The sequence below is a fragment of the Castanea sativa genome, chromosome 10 (assembly GCF_040712315.1).
Source record: "Castanea sativa cultivar Marrone di Chiusa Pesio chromosome 10, ASM4071231v1".
Taxonomy (NCBI): Eukaryota; Viridiplantae; Streptophyta; class Magnoliopsida; order Fagales; family Fagaceae; genus Castanea; species Castanea sativa.
In genome coordinates this window covers 3,475,412-3,497,974 of record NC_134022.1, presented here as the reverse complement: position 1 = coordinate 3,497,974, position 22,563 = coordinate 3,475,412, and the positions used below count along the sequence as shown (strand labels likewise).

Genomic DNA, 22,563 nt, shown 5'->3' with positions numbered 1-22,563 from the left:
GGGGATAAAGTGTAACTTACAGCCATTAATGCGAGCGTTACAGATTTCGAAGCGTTAGAAGCAGTTTAAAAGAAGTGAAGTGATTCTTTCACACGTGGCAGTTCGCGAAGCATGTGGAGACTGGCGTTGGTTCAAAACTCCAATTTTCTCTTCGGATGGGGAGAAAAATGAAGTTTTGAGGGGCTATTGTGGGAGTAGAATGGTCAAAAATACGCATTTGGGCCTAGGGCCTGACTTGGTGGTGTGAGCTTGTTCGAGCAAAGCCTTTGAGACCCACAAGCTAACTCTTGCCAGAAAGGTTGTTAGGATTGTCCGAGGAAGGGCATCTCCTCGGCTTAGTCAAGTGAGGCTCCTAGGACACATCATGGTGTTTGGAGAGGGAATTCTGGAAGGTCTGTTGGGTAAAGATATGTTTCACAGTTATGGAAAGGAGGAGTGTATGAGAAATATCAAGGGAAAAGGCTGCTACCACCGCATTAAAGACCCTGCACCTACCTCTCTGGTCGCATTAATGGAGAAATGATATTTGAACAGTTCCAGCTAGCCTTACAGCTGTTATTTGATGACCTCTAGAGGGCGGTGGAGAAAAAAAAAATCTGGATTATTAATTTGTGTTACACGTGGATGGTAAAGGGAAGAGGGAGAATGATATAAAAGGAGAAAGAGAAGGAAAGAAGGGGAGATGTTTTTACTTGTAAGTTATTATTAAAAGAAAGAAAGGCAATACAAGCTATCATCGGCTTATGTCTGAGGAGAATATCTGTTATTCTTATCCATTGATTGTGTGTGTATAGTGGCAATTTAGCCCTCCATCTGTTGTTCAATATCCATAAGACCTAGGTTTTAAGCCCACGCTCTACAAATTTTTATTGTATAAGGCTTTTTTGGGCTTGAGTCTATCTAGTGATTGAACCGGGTACAAATTGTGCACTTACAATGGCCATTTTCATTTTGTGATGGTGGATTGCCTATCAATGATTTTGACACTTGCTATGGTTTTTGGCATAACTATTTGCGGGGATTTCTAGTCATGATACTTCCGATGCTCTCTTAACAAATGGTGATCACACATATATGTTTTGTGCACTTATTAAAATTACTAGTTCATAGTTAGAGTTGTATAAGTTAATAATATTAATTGATATTTCTAATAAAGACATTTAAAGGTGAATCATCTTTCCCCCACTTAAAACGTATACAAAATTACTAGTTCCTAACTTTTTTATCCACCTTTTAGTATTTCGGAATTTAATGGAAAAATATATTTTGTATCGGGTATATGTTGCTTGCTGTGAGAGAGAAGAAACATATACTCAATGCATGATATACCTTCTCCACTCCTACTAAAGTTGAAGCAGTATGCAAGTTAGACAACGAAAGGAAGGTGCAACTTTGAAAGGACCAAGCAAGATTTACTTCATTACTTTGAAAATGGGAATCCTACACACACACACACACACACACACACACAAAAACAACCCTCTACTCTGGCTGTAAATGATATGTGACTAGTAGCTCTAGCCATTTCATACTAATAAAGTTAGCATTTCATGGAAACGTCAATCATTAGTAATGTTAGGATACTATTTCAAAAGAGCCTAAATTTACTGTATTATTCTGCTACGTACTCATAATTATTTGTATTTGATGGTTTTTTGTATAGTGTGTTTTACACATGATTAAATGTACTCTTTAGTCTTTTCATGGTATCAGAACTTAGGGTTCTAAAAAAATCACCCTTCATCTCTCAATTCTCAAACACTCTATCACGTCAAGCATTGCCATCGTTAGTCTAAGATTGCCGCCATCGTTTTGTTTTATCGTAATATTCTAGGCCAATCATGCACAGATTCAAGCAACCAACCACTCGAATTGATAGACTGTTGGGACCGACCATAAGGTTGGGACGTTGTTTAGGATGTCCTTTCTTCATATTCCTTCATCAGTAATCTCAATATCAACAGTTTCAACTTATGTTTTGTCATACATGGAATTTATATTACTCTCGATTAGGTCATGCATCTCTACCACATGTAAAAAAACGTGGTGTTTTGGAGTTTGTTAGTTTTCGTTTCTTCCAGTCCTTTAGATTTTATGTCATGTCAACTTGGAAAACAACCTTTCTTGCTCTTTAATAAGAGTGAATCTATTGCATTGGCTCCTTTTAATCTTACTCATTTGAATATATGGGAGTCCTCTCTTATCACCATGGTACTATATATAGTGCTTAGTTTTCTTAAGTAAATATGAATGAAGTATGAGCAAAGTAGTAAAAGGAACTACAAGCCCATTAAACCCAACTCACTGTAGTATTGTACTACATGTACTAGTCGTACTTCACTCAAATACCTGTTTATAAAAAAGAAACCCTTTATACAGTTTTCGTTCAATTCATATACAAACAAATGTTTAACATTAAGAATAAGAAATAAATGTTATAATCCCTTTAATAATTAGGTAGTTTATTAAGATTAGAATGAGTTGGTTATGATTTGAGCACATGTACCTCATTTAACATATGGCTTAATTTATAAAGCACATATTGAACTAATTAACCAATTATCTTGAGTCATGTAAGCCAATGAAATTAGAACTAGTCTCCTATAAATACATAATTGTAATTCAATATTAGATATCAATGAAGAATAAACCAATTTCTTAATGCATTAGTGCATCTTTCTCTCTTAATCTCTTTCTTTCTCTATGGAGACTACTTCGAATTAAGTCAATTCTCCTGCAATTTATATTCGTCCCTATTAGAAACCACGGGTTCCTAACTAGTGGTATCAGAGACATCGATCTTGAGATGACCAAAGCCAACAGAATTCGTCAAGCTCTCATGGAGTTTTATTTCAAAGGCGAAGATCCTTTTCGGTGGCTTGTCAAGCTTTATGAATTCTTTGCTTTAGACAACACACCATCACATCACATGGTTTCCATTACCTCTTGTTGCATGGAAGGAGAAGTGTGGGAATGCATCCAAGATGCGGAGGCATCGAGTTTGTGCACAAATTGGTGCATTTCATATGCACCCTACAAGATTGTTTTCGAGTACCAATCCTTGATACATCAATGGAGACTATCACCCAAGAATCTAAGATGCAAGAGCCCACGAATTTCTTGCAGGAGGACCAAGAACTAATTCTTGATGCACGAATGGAGGCTCCCACTCAAGAGTCTACGATTCAAGAATTGGCAATTCAAGTGTCGGTGATCCAAGAATCAAAGATGCAAGTGCCAATTCAACATTTGATATCAATAAGGAATAAATTATTTTCTTAGTGCATTAGTGCATCTTTCTCTCTTAGTCTCTTTCTTTCTCTATAGAGAGTGATTACCTCAAATTAAATCAATTCCCCTACGATTCCTATTCGTCCCCATTAGGAACCACCGGGTTCCTAACATTTAATCTTTTCAATTAAAAAGTGCTCATGATAAACATTTTAGAATATGAATCCCTACTAATTTTCCAAGAAGGAAAGCATAATTTTAATCTAGTTTTTCCTCAAGGCGCCAGTTTCTAACAAACAGTATTAACATTTTTTTGTTAAAAAATTTCACCTAGTCAACTCAAATAACCTCCGTGCAGGTATATTGATGTATTGATAACGGAGGAAGAACAAGAACATAAATAAACTCAATTACTCCGGAGAAAAAAAAAACATGAATAAACTCCATAAAATCTTTGAATCCATACAGAAAACACTGGAATTTACTATAAACTCAATTAAACTCTCTTGATTTTAGTTTCGAAATATATGAACCAATTTAAAGTCTCGAATAAACTTATTTCGTGTAAAAATATCTTTAAACAAATTCTAATTGATGCAAAACTTTACTTTGACAAATAACAACTTCAAAATACCTAAGATTGAGGAAATAAATGTTGGGGTTCTCACGTAACCAAAAACTTGAATATATAGGTTTAAAGATCGTAAACATACAAAATAATAGCAATAATACATTTGATGGCGTATAACATCCTACATCATGCATGTATAGTGTAATTTTCGAACTAAAGTTATTAATAATGCAAGGAATAAATAGATGAAGTGCATCCATCATATCTTTAAAAAATTCAAATATATATATATATATATATATATAATAGGTGAAGCTGAGAAAAACTCAAATTAGAATTCCAAATTAAAGTTCTAATTTTGCGCCATGTGTACTAAATTATTTATTCTTAAAGAGTTTTATTTCTTATGTTTAGAATCAAATGTGGAATCACATCATAAATATTCATTCAAGTGAATTATTAAATACAAAAACCAAAGAGTCTAAAATAAATGAATCGTAGTAAAAAAAATTTTTAAAAAAAAGCTTCACAATAATTATAAAAAAAAAAAAAAAAAACTATTTACATTTAATACCTAATAATATCCATACAAAATTTTTTAAAGAGTTAACAAAATGAAAAAATGACTATCAATAGTACTTAAATTTTATATATATATATATATATATATATATATATATATATATATATATATATATATATTATTATACATCTTATTGTATATCTTTAAATGTATCAATACATATGCATGAGATTACAAACTAGTTACTGTAATGTGTGAGTGATAGCAAATTAACGAGACTCACCACAATTAATTGTGTTGGCAAAACTAAAACTCACAGACCACCACCCCTCCCCTCCCCCCCAAAAAAAAAAACATAACCAGAAAAAGAATAGACCTCCAATTCCTGAGTCTTTTATTGCAGGTTAATTCAGTAGGTACCCTAGTATAAAAGTAGGTTTCAATTCTTTTAATCTAGTATTCCTTTTGTTGCTTCTGACTCAATTTTACTGAACGTTACTTTCTTTTCCTTTCTGGCATTGGGGTCGGTGTTAGTATAGGAAATTTCAACTTGACTTAAGGGTTCTTCCAAAAGCATTTTTATAGAGAATCAAAATTTTAAGATCTCATAAGTCAAATAGACACTACTCTGCAAAAAAAATAACTCGAAATTTTCAAATTTGAATAACTTTATAGCAGCCGAGCTCCATTTTTAATCTTATCGTTTTTTTTTTTTTGAGTTTGATTGGATGTGGTGGGTTTTAGCTAACTTAACTCCTAAAGTTTCTTGTGATTGATTAAGAGATACGAGATTCAAACTTTGTCAACAGCAAAAGCTTATTGATATCTTAACCTGCAGATAAAAAATAAATAAATAAATCGTTATGGGGCATCCGCCAACGATAAAAATCTATTGAATCTATTGATGAAATCTATTATATATATAAAATGTTTGATTGCATGCACTTAGGGTTTGAATATGTAAGAAACTTAGGAAGGAATAAAAGTATACCTTCAGATATTCTTGGACCATTTGTCGATGTGGGATAAGAAAATATGTAAGTCAGTGGGGTGGCGGGCCACAATCGCGCACACACGAATATGGGCAGACATTAATCATATGCTTCACCTCAGCAATAATGAATATTTGATACATTATAATTGTCAAGGTCTTGCTGCAGATTTCTTTGCTTCCTTCTTTTCTTTTTTTCTTTTTTTTTTTTTCTTTTTTTTTTTTTTTTTGTCCTTTGAAAAGATACACCTTGTTTTATACCATAGAGGGATATGAGGATTAAATATGTATGAGCTAACGTAGACCACTGTGATTTGCTGGACTCCATCCAAGTGAGTATGAAATGAAAGGTACAAATCATTCTTCCATTGCTATAATTATCAACTAGCAACATTGAGTCACTTTTGTCTTGATATAATGATGTCAAATCCTATACCATTTTATGCTTTAGATTAAATTTTTATAAATTTAAAAACGTACAAACTATCGCATCATTTAATATTTTAAATAACGTGACAATTTATTTACCACTAATCTCAACGGTAATAGAATGCTTGAAATAGAGAAGCTCCATTTGTTTTCTAATTAGAAACTTCATGCATTGTGCCGTTGACCAGTGGATTTCGTTGACTAGTGACAGTGGATTTCATGGATTCAGATCAAGTGCAATACCCTAGGTATTGCACCTGATGCAATAGTAATCCACGGTTGAGATTGAAAGTTTAAAAAAGAAACTTTCAATCTCAACCATTGAATAAAAAAAATTAAAAAGGAGTTGAAAAAGTTAAAAAGTTAAAGTTAAAATATGAAAGTGGTAAAAATTAATATGAATAGATGTAGTGTAATTGCACCCGGTGCAAAGTGCAATACCTAGGATATTGCACCAGATCCAAATCCGAATTTCATAATCAATTGCAGTGGCTTTGGAGGCCCCAGAAGTTGAAGTTAGGTACATGAATCTATTTTCACCATTGAATTCTATTTAGGGTCAGTCGACACATCCATAATGTCACTGGCCCCTCTTCTTTATTAATTGTTAATATTATAGATAGATGAAAAAATAAATTATTTTCTAAAAAGAAGTAGGGCCGCAATGTACTAGAAGAGCCAAGTACTATAATGTGATTAAATATGTAGCTTTTAGTTAGCTCAATTGGTAAAATCTTTTATGGTTGAATAAGAAATCTAAGGTTCAAATTTGGCTTTCACCAAATACCGATTGGTGTCTTAATCTAATGATAAAGAGCTATCATCAAGAGTAGGGGTGGCAATTCGTGTTCGCGTGTCGGGTTCGTGTCGTGTCAACTCATACATATCCGACTATATGGGTCAACACTAACCTGACATGTTTATTAAACGGGTCAAGATTCCTCAACCCTAACACAACCCATTTATTAAACGGGTCAGTCGTGTCGACCTATTTATCCAATTTTATCAAAATGAAGAAAAATATTTATGGAAAAATAAGCAAATAAATATTTTAAATATAAAATTCAGAACTAATGAGTAATTATATCACAAATAATCATTCAAAACTAAAGCATATTTCAATATCATAAATAATCAATCACAATACGTCAAAGAAAATAAACTACAACAACTAATAAGTTTATATACTTATAGTTTGAATGGTATATTGGTAAAATTTCATTTAATTAAATGGGTCAGATGAGTCAGACGGGTTCTATAAGTTGAACCCTAACCCAACCCGTTTATCAAACGGGTTAGTCGTGTCAACCCGAATATGACACGAACCCATTAACCCTCAACTCATAACCTACTAATTTCATGTCGTGTCGTGTCAGGTTCGCGGGTCGTGTCCAATTTTGCCACCCCTAATCAAGAGTGGATGTCATAGGTTGAAACTCTCTAAAAAAAAATAATAAAAAAAAAGTGATCAAACATGGTTTGTTTCTTTTGTAATTAGATTCAATTAACCAAACTCGATTTTTAAGATTAAACTCAATTTTTATGTTCAAGTTTGATGTTTTCATTTCTCATTCATAAGGTTTATTATTAAGTTGGCTAAATAAATTAACTAATTATATTTTTTTAACAAAAAGAAAATTCTATTTTCTATCTCATTGCATAATAGCCATCAAAGATCAAACAATACTCTAATTTACTCACTAATTCATTCACACTTCAATAGTAATTAATAGTTTTTATAAAACATGAATTAAAAAAATATTTTTGGACAAACTTTTCCTTTAAGTTACACAATAATTATTATCTTTAAGGTACACAAACAATTTGAGTCGAGTTAATTTGTTGTAACTAAAAGTTATCATAATTTTTTAGTAGAGTTTGTGATATGTCTAAGTGTTAAAACTATATTCCTTTTTCCTTATGCGTGTGTGCTTTTTTTTTTTTTTTTTTGGAATATTGAATATTGTGCTTTTTTTTTAATAATAAATAAATAAATAAAAATAAAATTGTAACTTAATTCGTTAACGAATCGAGCTTTAAACTTATCCCGGACTTGATTCTTTTAGAATAATGAAAATGTTTTTAAAATTTTTACAATTTACAAGCAGTTTGGCCATAGCCTTACAAAGCCTAAAATGCATAATCACATTCACACATTAGACTGCCTAATACACATATTAACCATATTAGGTGAACAGAACAAAGACGGCACTCCACAAGGAGACAAACTAGAACACAAAATATTAATAGAAAATTTTAGGAATGATACTCTATATGTGGTATCAATAAAAAGGAATAATACCTTATGGAATAGCTTTTCAGCCAGATTCGCAGATCATATTAGATCTAGTGTCTTTTCGATCACTAGTAGGACTTATGCCTTTCCCTTCCATCACATATGTAACTTTTTCAACATAGAATCAGCATAGAATCATTCATGCCATATTGGTACATTCAAAAAGTTATATAAGTTATGTTAAATGCAACAAAAGCCATTTGAGTGATTATAGAAATCCTTCGTTAATCATTAATTTATGTAGGCCACTAACCACCTCAAATGACACCTTTTTTCCTCCTTTTGTAAAAAGATGAAATGTGAGGTCGGGAATTTGAAACCCTTCAAAATGTGCATAACTGATTGAAATATTATTGATTTAAGTAACATTTGAACCAGGGACAGCTCTACAGCCAACTTAGGGGGTTCAAATGAAACCCCTAGCCTCGCCCCAAAAAATATATATATAATTTTTTTTTTACTCCTAAAATAAAATTTGAATACCATGACCCTAAATTTTGTTCAAACCCAATTGAAATAAACTTGAAATATGATCATCTTAGAGTTATTTTCACAATATTTTTACAATAAAAGTTAAGTGACTTGTAATTGACTTTTTATCTAAACTCATAAGTAACATTACTTTTTTATATATCTTTAACAACTTTCCACCTAGATTATATTGCATAAATGTTGTGTCAATAGCACAACTCTTAAAATTGATCATTTGTTAATAAATAAATAAACCTTCTCTCTATACTCTAACTTACTTTACCGTTGATGGTAGAATAAAACGGTTTTTTCCTACACTTTTCTTCTTCATCAACAAAGAATTACACCACTTGTACAACCAACTGATCTATATTTACATCTATGATTCTTTTCTCATTCTCTCTTTCTCCCTTCTATGTTTTCTTTTTGTCTAATTAAGTAGTTTGATAAATGTCCTACACTTTTTTGAGTCCAAAAAGTCTTTTAGTGCTTGCTCCAATTCCAAGAGAATGACCACATATGTGGTTAAAGATCCATACATTTCAAAAGCAAAATCTCATATAAGTTACTATTTTTTTTCCTTGGTAGCATGCTTACTCCCAGACCTACTCTTAGCTAGGTGTGTTACTGTTCTTCTTTATTATTTATTTTTATTTAATTGATATTACATACAATTATAATAAATTATTATTAATTTGACAAATATTATGATTAGTTATTTATTTTTATTTATTCATGCATTCAATTGTTGTTTTTTTACCGATCTTTAAACTATTAATAATTTTTTAATACTATTGTACAGTATAGTTGTATTGTATACTATTTAAAATACTATGTTAGATTATTGTATGTAATATGACAATTGTATATACAAAATAATAATAATAATCATTTTATTTTTTTACTCCCCACAAAATCCTAGCTCAAGACACTATTGACCCCCTTAGAAAAAAAATCCTGGAGCCACCACTAATTTGAACATCTAATTTTGTGAGTTCCAGTTAGCTCAAATAATAAAATATGTTTAGTATTTGATAATAAAAAGAAGTAGTAATGGAGTGTACTACACCAATCTAGTTGTTAAAATTTTGCCATATATCTAATAAGCTTAGCAGACAGCCTCAGGTGCTCACACAATTTTGTATTTACGGTAAGTAAACAGAAATATGGTCAACAGTATCAATAAAACTATAAGGTAAAAAGTCACTTATGACACAATTGGTTCAGGTAGCCCAATTCAAATGTAACTTAACAACTAAGGCAAATCTAATAGGATGAAACTTCAACTTTATCATATTACAAGGTTCAGATTTTAACTTACACTCAACCATATTTTAACATATATACATTACCTGGTGTATATCATTTATACAAATTTCATTACATATTTTCAAAGTATCATTTATGACAACCATCAGTTTGAGTCATTGAGCTTAGACAGCAGAAACAGGGAACCAGAGGAAAGGAGGACAGAAGCAGAGAAGCAAAGCAAATCAAAAGGAGAGTGTATAACTGCCTTCTTACTCTTGTCAAAAAGCCCAATTAGAAGAATCATCACTATAACATGGCCAATCTTGGTTTTCAGCTCATTGACGGTTTTTATATCTAACCATTTAGGCCGTTCCTGGAAATGAAAATGTAAATTGAAGTATAGCTATAAGCTAAACAAAGATACTATCAATATTTGCTTTTCCAGCTAGTAAAGTTCAGTCACAACATTAATAAGTCAAGCATGGAAAAGCAGAAAAGACGAGAGGACAAGTAGAAATGCATTATTGCTATTAGAGCAAGGTAAAGCCATCTCAAAGCTATTGAAAGAAGTGACAAATTCAACTTCAAGGAGGAAATCACCTACTAATATCATTTTCCAAATACTTTTACCCTACAGAGCAGTAAAACTTTCATAAATGAACAATTAATTGACTTAAAACATCAAACAAGTCAAGGTTGGCTTTAGACACACCAATGTGGGAAGTGCAAATACAGTAAATATTTATCTTAATTTAGTCTTATTTAATTTTAGAAGTCGACCATATCTGATTTTAGGTCTTAGTAGTTAATTAGGTCAACTAGTATTTTATTTAATTTCCTAGAATCAATGTTATTTTTGGAATTCAAGAATTAGGATTTCCAAAGTCAATTAGAATTAGAGTCAAATATTCAAGCATAGTATTGTTCTTTTACGGAGACAGTATTTACAGTTTAATTGAGTAATAAAATTTATCTTGGAAATTTTCCAATGGTCGGTTGGGTGTTGACTACAACCAACTGTAGGTTTTGACTCTTGAAGGTATGTTATCTCTTGCTTGGTGCCGATTCCAAGCAAGCCTAGGTGTTTGACTCTTAGGTTATCTACTCTTTATTTTTCTATTCTTCATTTTATCATTGCATCGTTTTGGTCATCAACAAATATTTACTTTAATTTGGTCTTATTTAATTTTGGAAGTCAATTGTATATTATTTTAGGTCTTAGTAGTTAATTAGGTTCATTAGTATTTAATTTAGAATCTGTTTAGGATCCGTTTATTTTGCTGAAACTGAACATTTTTTGCTAAAAGTACTGTATATAAAGGTAAAATTTAGTTGAAATGGTATAGTGAGACCCATGAATAATACCAAAAAGTGCAGCAGAAACAATGAATAGTAGCAAAAATAAGCTGAATAGTAAAATAAGTTAGAAAAAATTATTTTTGCCAAACATACACTTAATTTCCTAAAAATCAAGTTTCTTTTTTGTAGTTCAATAATTGGGATTTCACAATTAAATTAAAATTGAGATTTCTTAAATCAATTAGAATTAAGGTAAAGTAGTCTATATAAGCATAGCATTGTACTCCCTTGAATAATGTATCCAATTTGATTGTAATAAAATTTCTCTTGGAATTTTCCAATGGTCTAGTGCAGATTCAAAACCAACTTTAAGTGCTGATTCCTAGGTTTTCTATCCTTCAAATTTTCTTTCTTCAATATTATTGTTGTATCATTTAGGTTTTGTCCTGTGTCACCCACACACACGGGCTAAACTAGAAAGCAAAACAGATATACAGGCATTGAAGTTGCTCAATAGCTGAAAGAATTCTCACCTACCTTTAGGGTGAATAAGCCAAATAGATTTGATCTGTATGGAATTTTTTCCTCCGACAATGATTTTGAACTGTCAAGATTGCTGACAAAGAGTTCATAAAGACCCATTCCAAAAACCAGCATCACAGTTCCCAAAAGATAGACATCTACAAGTGCAATAGAGTAGTAATTAGTTACTTCAGCTGGCTAACAGGGAGTCTTTACTGCACAAATCAGACAAGATGTGCTTCTTTTTGCCATTATGCATGCATTTATTTTCACTTCCATGCAAGTACTCTGTATACAAGGTTCTGTACTGTAGTGCTGAAAACAACAACATTGTTCCCCAAAAAACATATTAGTTTAGTCTGTGCATCATATAACCCCTAGTCCAACACTAAAAGGCCAGTGATTAACTAGATCTAACCTTCAATTTGAAATCCTGAGTTCATGATCAAAGAAGAACAGTATGTGTCCCATCACTTCTTTGCTCTAAGAATATTTTTGCGATCAAGACTCTTCATACAAGTTTAGAACTCTTCCAGAATACATGCATAATTGGCTTTTCACGTAACCTTTTTAAGGACCCCATTTTATTAGAATAATTTTGTTCATAAAAGCAAATGAACAAAAGTACATAATAGGTCCTGAATTTTACATTTTCTGTTTAGGGCCATTAGGCTATCTACAAATTCTTAAAAAGAACATGAGGGAGTGATTCCTATAAAACAACCATCCAATCATATAAACATCTTAGCACTGATTGTTTAATCATGTGGTTTGGATGTTCATCCCAATCAAGAGTTCACCTATTTTGCTCAACCAAAATATTCCATAGGACACAAAGGAACTGTATTCCAAGCTGTGGTCCCTGAGAATTATTACTAAGCAAAAAATGAAAGCTCCCTTTCCAACAGCTTAGCATTTGGACAACAACTTCAGCATAACCCATGATGAGCCAAATAAAGAAAAAAAAAAAAGACCAAACATCTCCAGCAACCATACAATGAATCAAAAGGTGCTCAATTAACTCCCCCACCCACTACTATTTCTTTTATATATATATATATATATATATATATATATATATATATATTCTGAAACTCAACCGTCACTCTTACAATTATGAAGATTATAACATCTACCTGCACACAGCCTATAGCAACCCTTTAACAGTCTCTCTCATCTTCATATCATAAGGATTCCCAACCCCACCTAGGGGTGAAAAGCACTCACATCATATGTATTTGGGTAACAGCTCAAAAGTCAAGAAACCTTTGTTCTTGTAGGACCATTGGCTGTCATACTCTCATCCCCTGCTGAGACTGGAATGATCACTGGTGAATACGACACTTTTGCCTTGGTTACACCAAGGAAAATTCTTTCTCCAAATAAATAAGCTCTACCAAGGATTGCCAAGCAAACCCACAAGATATGTTTTCTAAGATAGAGACATTTCTGCACAGGTCAAGTCTTCCGCCTCTAACACATTAGCTAAAGAACAGATATAAAAATCTCATTTTGAATTCAGAAAGCCATGTTGGCGGAAGGGAAAAAAAGTATGGCATTAATTTTATCCAGAAAACAGCTGGATGTATGAGATTACACTGATTGCTTCAAATAAGTCTAAAATAATCATAGGTCTGGCTGCACAAGGCTACTGAATCAGCTTTGCTTTGAAGGAGTTCATCCTACACATCTCCTGCTATTACTTGTTCAGACTTGAGCCTACTGACATGTCACTGTTACTGTACCTAAAAATGAACATCTGGCCTTGACGGGCTGTTAATAATAGTAGTCTTTGGTATACGTCATTTGCTTTCAATCTGTCTTGTGCCACTTGCTTTCACTCAATGTTCCTCTGTGCTTCTCTCTCTTTCTCTCTCTCTCTCTCTCTCTCTCTCTCTCTCATATGACCAATAGAAATGGAAAGTCAATTGTTATATTCCCTATACCCAAGCTTCTTATGGATGCAACCACAATTAACATCTCCTAGTGTTGAGGGAAGTGCATATATAGAGAGTTAATCACATATTGAGCAAACCAAAAGGGAAAAACACCTTACATAATTTTGAAAAAAAATGTAAGATATAAATATAGGAAAAGACCACACAATTGGCGCAATATTTATTTACACTCCATTTGTTTTGAAGTAAAATATTTTTCATAAAATGTTTTCTCATTTTGGGTATTTGTTTGCTGGTAAAATATGGTCACACTTGTAAAATATTTTCCATTGACCATACAATCCTTTACAAAAAGTTGTAAAATGTTTTACATTTGAAAATTTAATAAAACATTTTGGAAAAATTACACTTTATCACCTTAAGCTATACCTCGTGTTACATTTTGTACCTTAAACTTTTCGAATGCACTTTTTGCCTCCTAAACTATAACTCTTGTTACACTTTGTACCCCGATGTTAAGTTTGCTGTTAACTTGGATGAAAAAATATGACACCACGTGAAAAGACCTTTTTTTTTTTTTTAAATAAGTAATAAGATATATTGATCTCAAAAAGGAAACACCCTAGTACACAAGGAGTGAACAAGGGGACAACAAATCAAATACAAAAATTACATGAATCTAAGAAATCAATAAAAGAAGGGAATGATTGGTTTTGCAACGCAAACAACCAATCCAATAAAGTTCTAAAAAAGAAAAGCTTGAGAGTCGGAATACATCTCTCAATATCTTCAAAACAACGACTATTTCTCTCCCTCCAAAGACACCACATTAAGCCATGAAGAACGATGGACCATATATAATCATTTCGATGACAACCAAAGCTGCCTTGCCAACACCCTAACAACCCCAAAACAGTATGCAGCATAACCCAAGATACTTCAAATAAACCCAAAACCATAGACCATAGATCCATAGCATCGGGACAGTGAAGGAAGAGATGGTCAACTGATTCACCATTACTCTTGCACATGTAGCACCAATCCAAAATCCACACCTTCCTTTTTCGTAAATTATCAATCGTCAAGCATTTCCCTAAGGCAACAATCCATACAACGAAAGCTACTCTAGAGGGAATCTACTACTTCCAAATACTTCTCTAAGGAAAACCGTAAATAATAGGACCAACCAAAATTCTATAATAATCTTTCACCATGAACCCCTTATCTTTGCTAGGAATCCAACACATCTTATCCCCACCAAAACCCCTTATTTAAAAACCATATATGGTTTCCATGAAGCTTGACAAAGCCTCTAATTCCCGAACATGCACACCCCTAAAGAAGCTCACATCCCAAAAAAGGAATCTATTGGAGGATTTCATAAGCTCAGCCACACTAGCCTCATTATTCCTACAAAAGACCTAATTGCCCCTCTTCTCAATGCTTTAAAAACAAAATATAAATTACAATTTACCACCCTAAATTATACTCCTTATTACACTTTGCACCCTAAACTTTGAATTTTCTTCTAAGTTAACAGCAAGCTTAACGGCAGGGTGTAAAATGTAACAGGAATCATAGTTTAGAGTGCAAAACGCGCATTCGAAAAGTTTAGAATGCAAAATGTAGCATGAGGTAGAGTTTAAGGAGGTAAATGTAATTTCCCTAAACATTTTTCAAAAACACACAATGACTTCCCCTCCCCCTTCTGGATCATCAATTTGGTAGCCAGAGACACCATTTTGGCAACTAGTCCCAACGATCCAGTGGCCATGACTCCACTCCGACAATCTGGTGCCTGGTGCCGACGGTTCAGTGGTAGGAGACGCCTCACCAGTGATCGGTGCCTGTGATTCGATGGCCGAAGACGCCACATCAACGACTAGTGTTGGCGGTCCGATGGCCAAAGATGCCGCATCACAACTAATGCCAAAGGTCTAGTGACCGAAGATGCCATTTTGTCGACAGGTGTTGGCAGTTTGGTCACCAGAGAGATCGCTCTGACAATGATCATCAACAGTCCAATCATCAAAGCCACCACTCTAATTGCCAATTCCAACTGTCCAATTGCAGGAGCCACCACTACGGTTGCCGATTCTAATGGTCCAATCACCGAACCTTTGACACCAGTGGCTTTGGTGCGAAGCCATCGGTTTTGGTGGTTTGCTTGAAAATTTTCACTTATCATACCAAACACCTGAAAATATTTTACTAAAAATATTTTACATATAAAAATATTTTATGTTGGAAAAGATTTTACTTCAAAACAAAAGGAGTGGAAGAAACTTGTACTTGTTCATTAATCCCAATCCCCCCTGTGTTGTATCTCACATTAAGGAAAATCACTTAGATACATTAGTGAATACATATCCATCAGAACACATTGATGTGCTGATACTTTTGCAAGCACCTAATCTATGTGTCTATTCAATTAGAGAAAGTAATTCATTAGTGAAAATTTTAGAAACTCTGTTCTTGCTCAAACATTCAACAATCCACTTTTTGTGTTGTCTGCCACACCAAGGACAGTAATGAGTATCCATCAGAACTCATTGATGTCCTAGAATATTTGCCAATAACAACTGGTCCTGATGGTTTACTATTACATTCTTCCAATCCTGTTGGAATGTGGCCAAAGAGGACACATTGCAAGTTTTCATTGACTTCCATGACAAAGGTATGTTCAAACATAGTACAAATGGTACCTTTGTGGCTTTGATTCCTAAAAATGTTGGAGCACTTGAAGTGAAGGATTTAGGCCAATTAGTCTGATGGGTATTAATTATAAAAGTATGGCTAAAGTTTTGGCAAATAGTTTGAAGTGCATGTTAGGCAGTGTGGTATCTGCACACAAAATGCATCTATTCAAGGCACACAAATACTTGACTCCATCCTTAGAGCTAATGAATGTTAGCATAGTCAATTGAAATCTGGAATTTTGGGGGCAAACTGGATGTAGAAGAGACCTATTCTGGGTGCAAAGGATAGAGAAGCTAAGGTTGTGAACAATTTAGAGTATAGACATGGTTCTTTTTATTCGAAATTGCTGTTCATTAAAGAGGTGAATAATTGGGAATTAGAATCAATGGCTTACTTGTTGGAAGATATTTATGCTACAAAGTTGCATCATGGGGGAGTAGATTGTCTGGTATGGGTCCCTTCAAAGTCCAAAGGCCTCCAAGTGAAGAGCTATTACAAAGCATTGAGAGGAGAAGGGAAGTATTTTCCATGGCAGTACATATGGAGTGTTTGTGTACCATCAAAGATGGCTTTCTTCTTTTGGTGTGCGACATTAGATAAGGCATTAACTACAGATAATCTACCAAAATAAGGGTTGATTATTGTGGGTTGGCTTTAGCATGAAGTAGTCTTTTTTCAATAAAATTTTTTCTTACTTTCAAAAAAATAAAAAAATTATGGGTTGGCGCTTTTTGTGCAAGAACCAGGGAAAGAGTGTGATGCATCTCTTTCTACATTGTATGGTGGCTCGAGAATGGTGGTCTTTGGTTCTCCGTTTGGTGTTTCTTGGGCAATGCCTCATTCTGTATTGGAAAGTTATCGTGTTAGAAGGGACATTTTGGAAAGAGAAGTAATGGAGAGATATGGAAAGTGGTTCCTCTCTTAACGCGGTGTCTTTAAAGAGAAATAAATGCTCGTGGAAAGCACCATCTCTTTTCTTTTTCATTTTTTATAAGTATAGTTTTCACTCACTGAATAACCTTAGGGGATGCTGAGTACAAATTATACTAATAAAAGAAAAATGAAAAAGAAAAGAGATGAGGTCTTTATGTTCGTTAGAATCCTCCAGTTGACAAATATGTGCTTCTTTATTGATGTGTGTCCATAATTTTTTATTGGTTTTTCGACTCATAAGTTTGACAAATATATGCTTCTTTATTGATGTATGTCCACACTTTTTTATTGGTTTTGTGACTAGTAATTCACACGCCCATTCAGTGAGTCTTGGACCTAAGACCTCACCTTTAACCCCATTCTTATAGGGGAAGTATTATCTGAGTTACAGCTCATTGACTAACAAGATATGGAATTTCCTTGATTATTTCATCTTTTTTTGGAGCTCTATTACGTTTTAGCCTCAAACTGGTAATTGAAAATGATAGAGATCTTAAGAACTATTTCTTATTTCCCTAATAAGAGCCTTTTAATAGAAACCGTTCTTGGGATCAGTATAATATACACAGTTCATGTGATAAATGAACTGTGTATGTTATAACTTGATCCCAAGAACATGGTTGATAATTTGCACTAAGCAATGATCGTTCTAAGATCCAAAAAAGTAATGGTCATTATACGAACTGTGTATAGTATACCTGGTTGATAATTTGCACTAAGGTATACTATACACAGTTCATATAATGACCATTACTTTTTTGGATCTTAGAACGATCATTGCTTAGTGCAAATCATCAACAACCATGTTCCATTATGGTGCACAAAAGTATCTGCCAAAAACCTGTTACAATTTTCTACAGAAGAAAATCTTTAAAGTGAACTTACAACAAAATTTATGGCAAAAGATTTATTGCTATAACTCAAGACTCACTGCTGGAATTTAAAGTTTAGAAAGATCTAATCTCATGGCAAACCAATTGCTATGCCACACTATGCTGTTAATTTCCAATATCATTAGGTCATGTAATCTCATCTATAAATTAATAAATTTTTGCAACATCTACTTTCACATAATAAATTCAATTATGTTTAACAATGGAGAGCTATATATTTGTCACCTAGAACGCACACCAAAAAAAAAAAAAGAGAAAAAAGAAAGTGGAGCATCATTCAATTTATGAGACAAGCAAGAAGTACAAATGGAGCATGAATACCAGCAATAGTTCATAAACACTCACCTATGGCCTCAACCAGCATCAGAATCACTTTCCCTCTATTTACAGAGTACTCCATAAAAGATGACACAACATAAGTGCAGCCCTACATGTCAACAGCAGAACTCATTGCATTAAGGAGATTTGCAACAGGTAACAGTTCTTCAATGTAAAACCATTAAATTATTTTAAATTAATCAACCAATATTTATCTATAGAGCATGTGAAACCAGAACAGCAGCAAACATGAGCCATAGTATTTTATGAGAGGAAAAAAAATTAATGAGAGAGAGACTAACAAGGTTTGGCATGTGTAATATACGACCTAATAACCTACTGATTTAAAATTTTATCACACTAATTATCATAAGATTGTATACATTTGCTTTTGAGACAGATAAAAACAATCTGTTTACAACTTTTTATAACCAAACTAACTCATTTAAAAAATGAGTGAGCTTGAACCTATAACCTATAATGGTTTAACCTGAAGTAACTGGGAAAACCCTCTCAACACCATTGAGCTATATCTCATTCATCAGTATTTATATAACTGCTCACACTGATACATCCATCTTTTAACATGACAAAAAAAAAATGTTTCTGTTACTTATCCTTTAACAATTATTAGGCGCATCCTCTCATTCAAATCCCAACATATCACTCGAATATGTTGTCTATCATACCTGACTGGGGCACTTATTAGATACTACGTCAGAAAACTTCACCAATAACATTTTACTGGATCAGATTCTATTATTTAAAAGCATTTCTATGATTCAAAAAACTAAGCATATATTATTCTTGGAACCATAATTCTTTCAAGTAAATAGACTTCATTTATTTTTCACCTTCCAAGAAATTCTCCGTGGCTTGGAATAGCAATGTTTCAAAATATCGAAGTACAACAGTAACAATAGATTAAATCACCAAATCTTAGAAGTAAAAAACAAATAAATACATTATAGAGATGAATTAATTTATTCATTGATACACTGATAGTGCCAACCAATTGATGAAATAAGATTTTAGATTTCATGATGTATTTGAAAGAAACTCCAGCCATGTTTAGTGTCCTAATCTTTTTACACAGTGCGATGGGTGTGAGAGGACAATTCTAGATCTGTTTGAATTGGTGTCAGCATCAGGAAGTTTCTCATTCTCAAACTTCTTAGAGTTTAACAATCACTGTACTTTTAGCAAAGTTTAGTATGATGTACATCTAGTATACTTCCTGTCCAATTGATGTTTTTCTAGTTTCTGATGAATTATTGCTTATCAAAAAGAAAAAATCATTTTACACAGTGGGTTTCATTCCTTGAGAAAGGAGGACCGTCATCAAGGCATCAACAAACCTTAGTCACATTATCTGAAAGGATCCTTTAGAGAAATGAGTTTCAGCGTCTGCTACTAGTGCCCAGTTAAATCAATCACATATGAAATACTAAGTGGACAAAGATTAGCTAAAACATTCCCTTTAAGTAATTTGCTTGATCAATACTTGAATGTAGTGAGAAATGGGGAAGAGTTCCACACTATCCATTTGAGGAAAAGATAAGGACAGTTGCTAGAGATAAATACAATGAATACGCTAGTGTGACTTACTTCGAACAGAATGAGTGAAATTAGTCAGAAGGAGGCTTAAAGTTGTTAAAGATATCAAGGCCTCATTCCTAGTCAAGGTCCAAGTTTAATCCTATTTGGTGTACAAGCAAAGAAATTCCTAATTGGTGTGCATGCAAAAAAATATATTTCCGCTTGTATTGCTAGTCTTATAATCTGAATTAGTTAGGATTTATCCTACTATAAAAAAAACCCTACTATTGGTTTATTGCAAACAAAGCTTATAGTAAAGATGTAACCATCAAGGGCTTTCTGCCGTGGATGTAAGCCGTCGGGCCGAACTACATTAATAATTAATTACCTCTCTTTCTTTTTCTTGGATCCAATTTGTCTCTCTAAAATATTTTATTTTCTTCTATCAATATTGACGAAAGTGACCTAGATAGATGTAATGAATAAGGATATAATAAATGCAAGGTGATAGAGGCCTAAAAAATACATATGACCAACCGAAAGGATTATCAAGCCAAATCCAATTTTGTCATGTTAAGGGTCGATGAAGTTGAATTTAATTTGGGATTAGGGCTTGGGTGAGTTGACTTGGGTCTTACAATGTACTTGAAAAAGTTATATCCAGATAATACACCCAAAGTCCACCATTTCTAGGCAAATATTAGACAAAGATCTCTTTTTTACGTAACATTATTTCGCATGTTTGGTAAAAAAATTAGCATTTTGTCTCAGTTTTTTTTTTAATTTAACAAAACTAGCTTTTTTGAAAATAAGCTAACATTTAGCTTTTTGCCACATATTAGCATAAAAGTTACACTTATAAACACTATGCAAATCAGCTACCAGAAACTCCGAATACCCAAATGGAGACGACCACATTTAGACGCTGATCAACACTACAAACCAAATTGAGACAATTTCAAACAGCATAATCATATATTTGTGTGTGTGTGTGTGTGTGTGTGTATAGTAACTTCTTACAGGAATATATTTACAATGCCAAACAATAAAATCATGAAGTGAAAAGTGCATACCTTGATAAAACATAAAAACGATCCAACTAAAGTCCCCAAGACTCCCAGAAGCGTCAGGAAACGACATCCATAAATAGCCTACATTAACATACATAAATACACACATATGAAAACAACGAGAAATAAAGTCACATGTCAAACATTTTGTTTGAGAATTTCAAGGTTGTACTTGTAGCCAGTACCTTCTCAACGTGCTCTTCTGTGGAGGTCAAAAACGATGGGCCTGAATCGGGTCGTTGGACATCGGACTCGATTACGGGTGATGAAGAGTGGACCGAGTGGGTGGACATGGAGACTGGACAGAGTCTGATGCTATGTGGACTAAACTGAAAGATTGTCGGTTTGACATTTGAAGTGAATTTGGGAGTTTGAGTGAAGAAGAGCGGTTGTGTTCTAATGATAGTGATTGGCTTTGGGAGAAAAAGTGGAGATGGTTTCATGGTTTCGATGAATTCTCTCACTTTCGGGAAACAACAACAGAAGTGTGTTGGGTTATCCCATCATAATAAAGACATAGTAGTACTAAATTATAAGGAATCATGAGTCGGTGACACGAGTCATACAGTGGAGTTGGAGAGATGGGAATTTGAGAAAAAGGACGTTGCTGCATTTGAAAGTGAAATTTCAGCCACATAAATGACTTCCGATTTTTTTTTTTTTTTCTTTTTTCTTTTCTAAAAGAATTCATTATAATTAATAATAGGGACATATTCGTTTTGATACCCATTTTCACTACTTTTTTCTTTTTCTTTTTCTTTTTCTTTTTCTTTTTGACTAATAAAACGATAGAAGTTGATGATGCAAAGAAAATCAGTAGGCTGGATGTTTCGGACTTGAAAGGACTACTGGTTCTTTCTGCGGCCTGAAAAAAGAAAAGCGAATCGAAAGGCGGCCAAATTTCGCCGAAAACCCTCCGATGGTGAAGTTAGTTTTTCTCTCCATGTTATGAGTTCCAACTTTTTTGGTGTAAAAAATGAACGTACCTTGGCCTTGTCTGAAACAGCCTTTTTATAGTGTTCTTACAGGCGGTTATCAAGATTGGAACCTCCCCTAGATTCGAGGAGAGGTAGGAATCAAGTGTAACTTGCATAACCGTTTGGGAGTTATGCTTCTATTCCACAACGGATACCTAGCGGTTATGCGTGGGATAAGGGATTGTTGCGTCATGCTCGGAGATTTTCCTAAGTATGGTACCCTCGTCCTAGAGCTCCTTGAATGTGTACTGGTATGCGCAGGGGTTGTCTCGTCTAACAGACGAATTCTTTCAGGACGAGGTTATTAGCGATCTGGACGAGTGCATCATTCTGGTGATGCTTACCTCGTCCAGAACTCTTCTTCCTTCGACGGGGTAACTCTGGGTAAGTTCCTGAGGGTGTTTACGATGGTAGCCAGGTTATGGACGACCTTTATGGACGACTTGGAGATAGGCTAAATCAGCACCCTATCAGTTGCCCCCTGTTCAAAGGTCGTCCAAAACTCTTTAGTTTCTGGACTCGCTTCAATATATTATTCCACGTGTCTCAAGGTAAAGGGGACCCCAAATTATGCCACGCGTCATTATTTACTCGGATCAACCGTTGTGTCGATTTGGGTTTTTGAGGAGGCTGCCAGGTGGTTTTTCTTGA

At 33.7% G+C, this 22,563-nt stretch overlaps 1 protein-coding gene across 1 annotated transcript; it reads right to left on the bottom strand.

The window, feature by feature from the left end:
* Nucleotides 1-9,756: 9,756 nt before the first annotated feature.
* LOC142612548 (uncharacterized) lies at nucleotides 9,757-21,546 on the bottom strand. Its single transcript, XM_075784631.1, has 5 exons — nucleotides 21,121-21,546; nucleotides 20,939-21,016; nucleotides 18,354-18,435; nucleotides 11,600-11,742; nucleotides 9,757-10,136 (listed from the first exon to the last, which is right to left on the bottom strand). Exons 1-5 carry the CDS (start codon nucleotides 21,376-21,378, stop codon nucleotides 9,927-9,929), a joined length of 771 nt encoding a protein of 256 aa, XP_075640746.1. The 5' UTR covers nucleotides 21,379-21,546; the 3' UTR covers nucleotides 9,757-9,926.
* Between the last annotated feature and the right edge of the window lie 1,017 nt (nucleotides 21,547-22,563).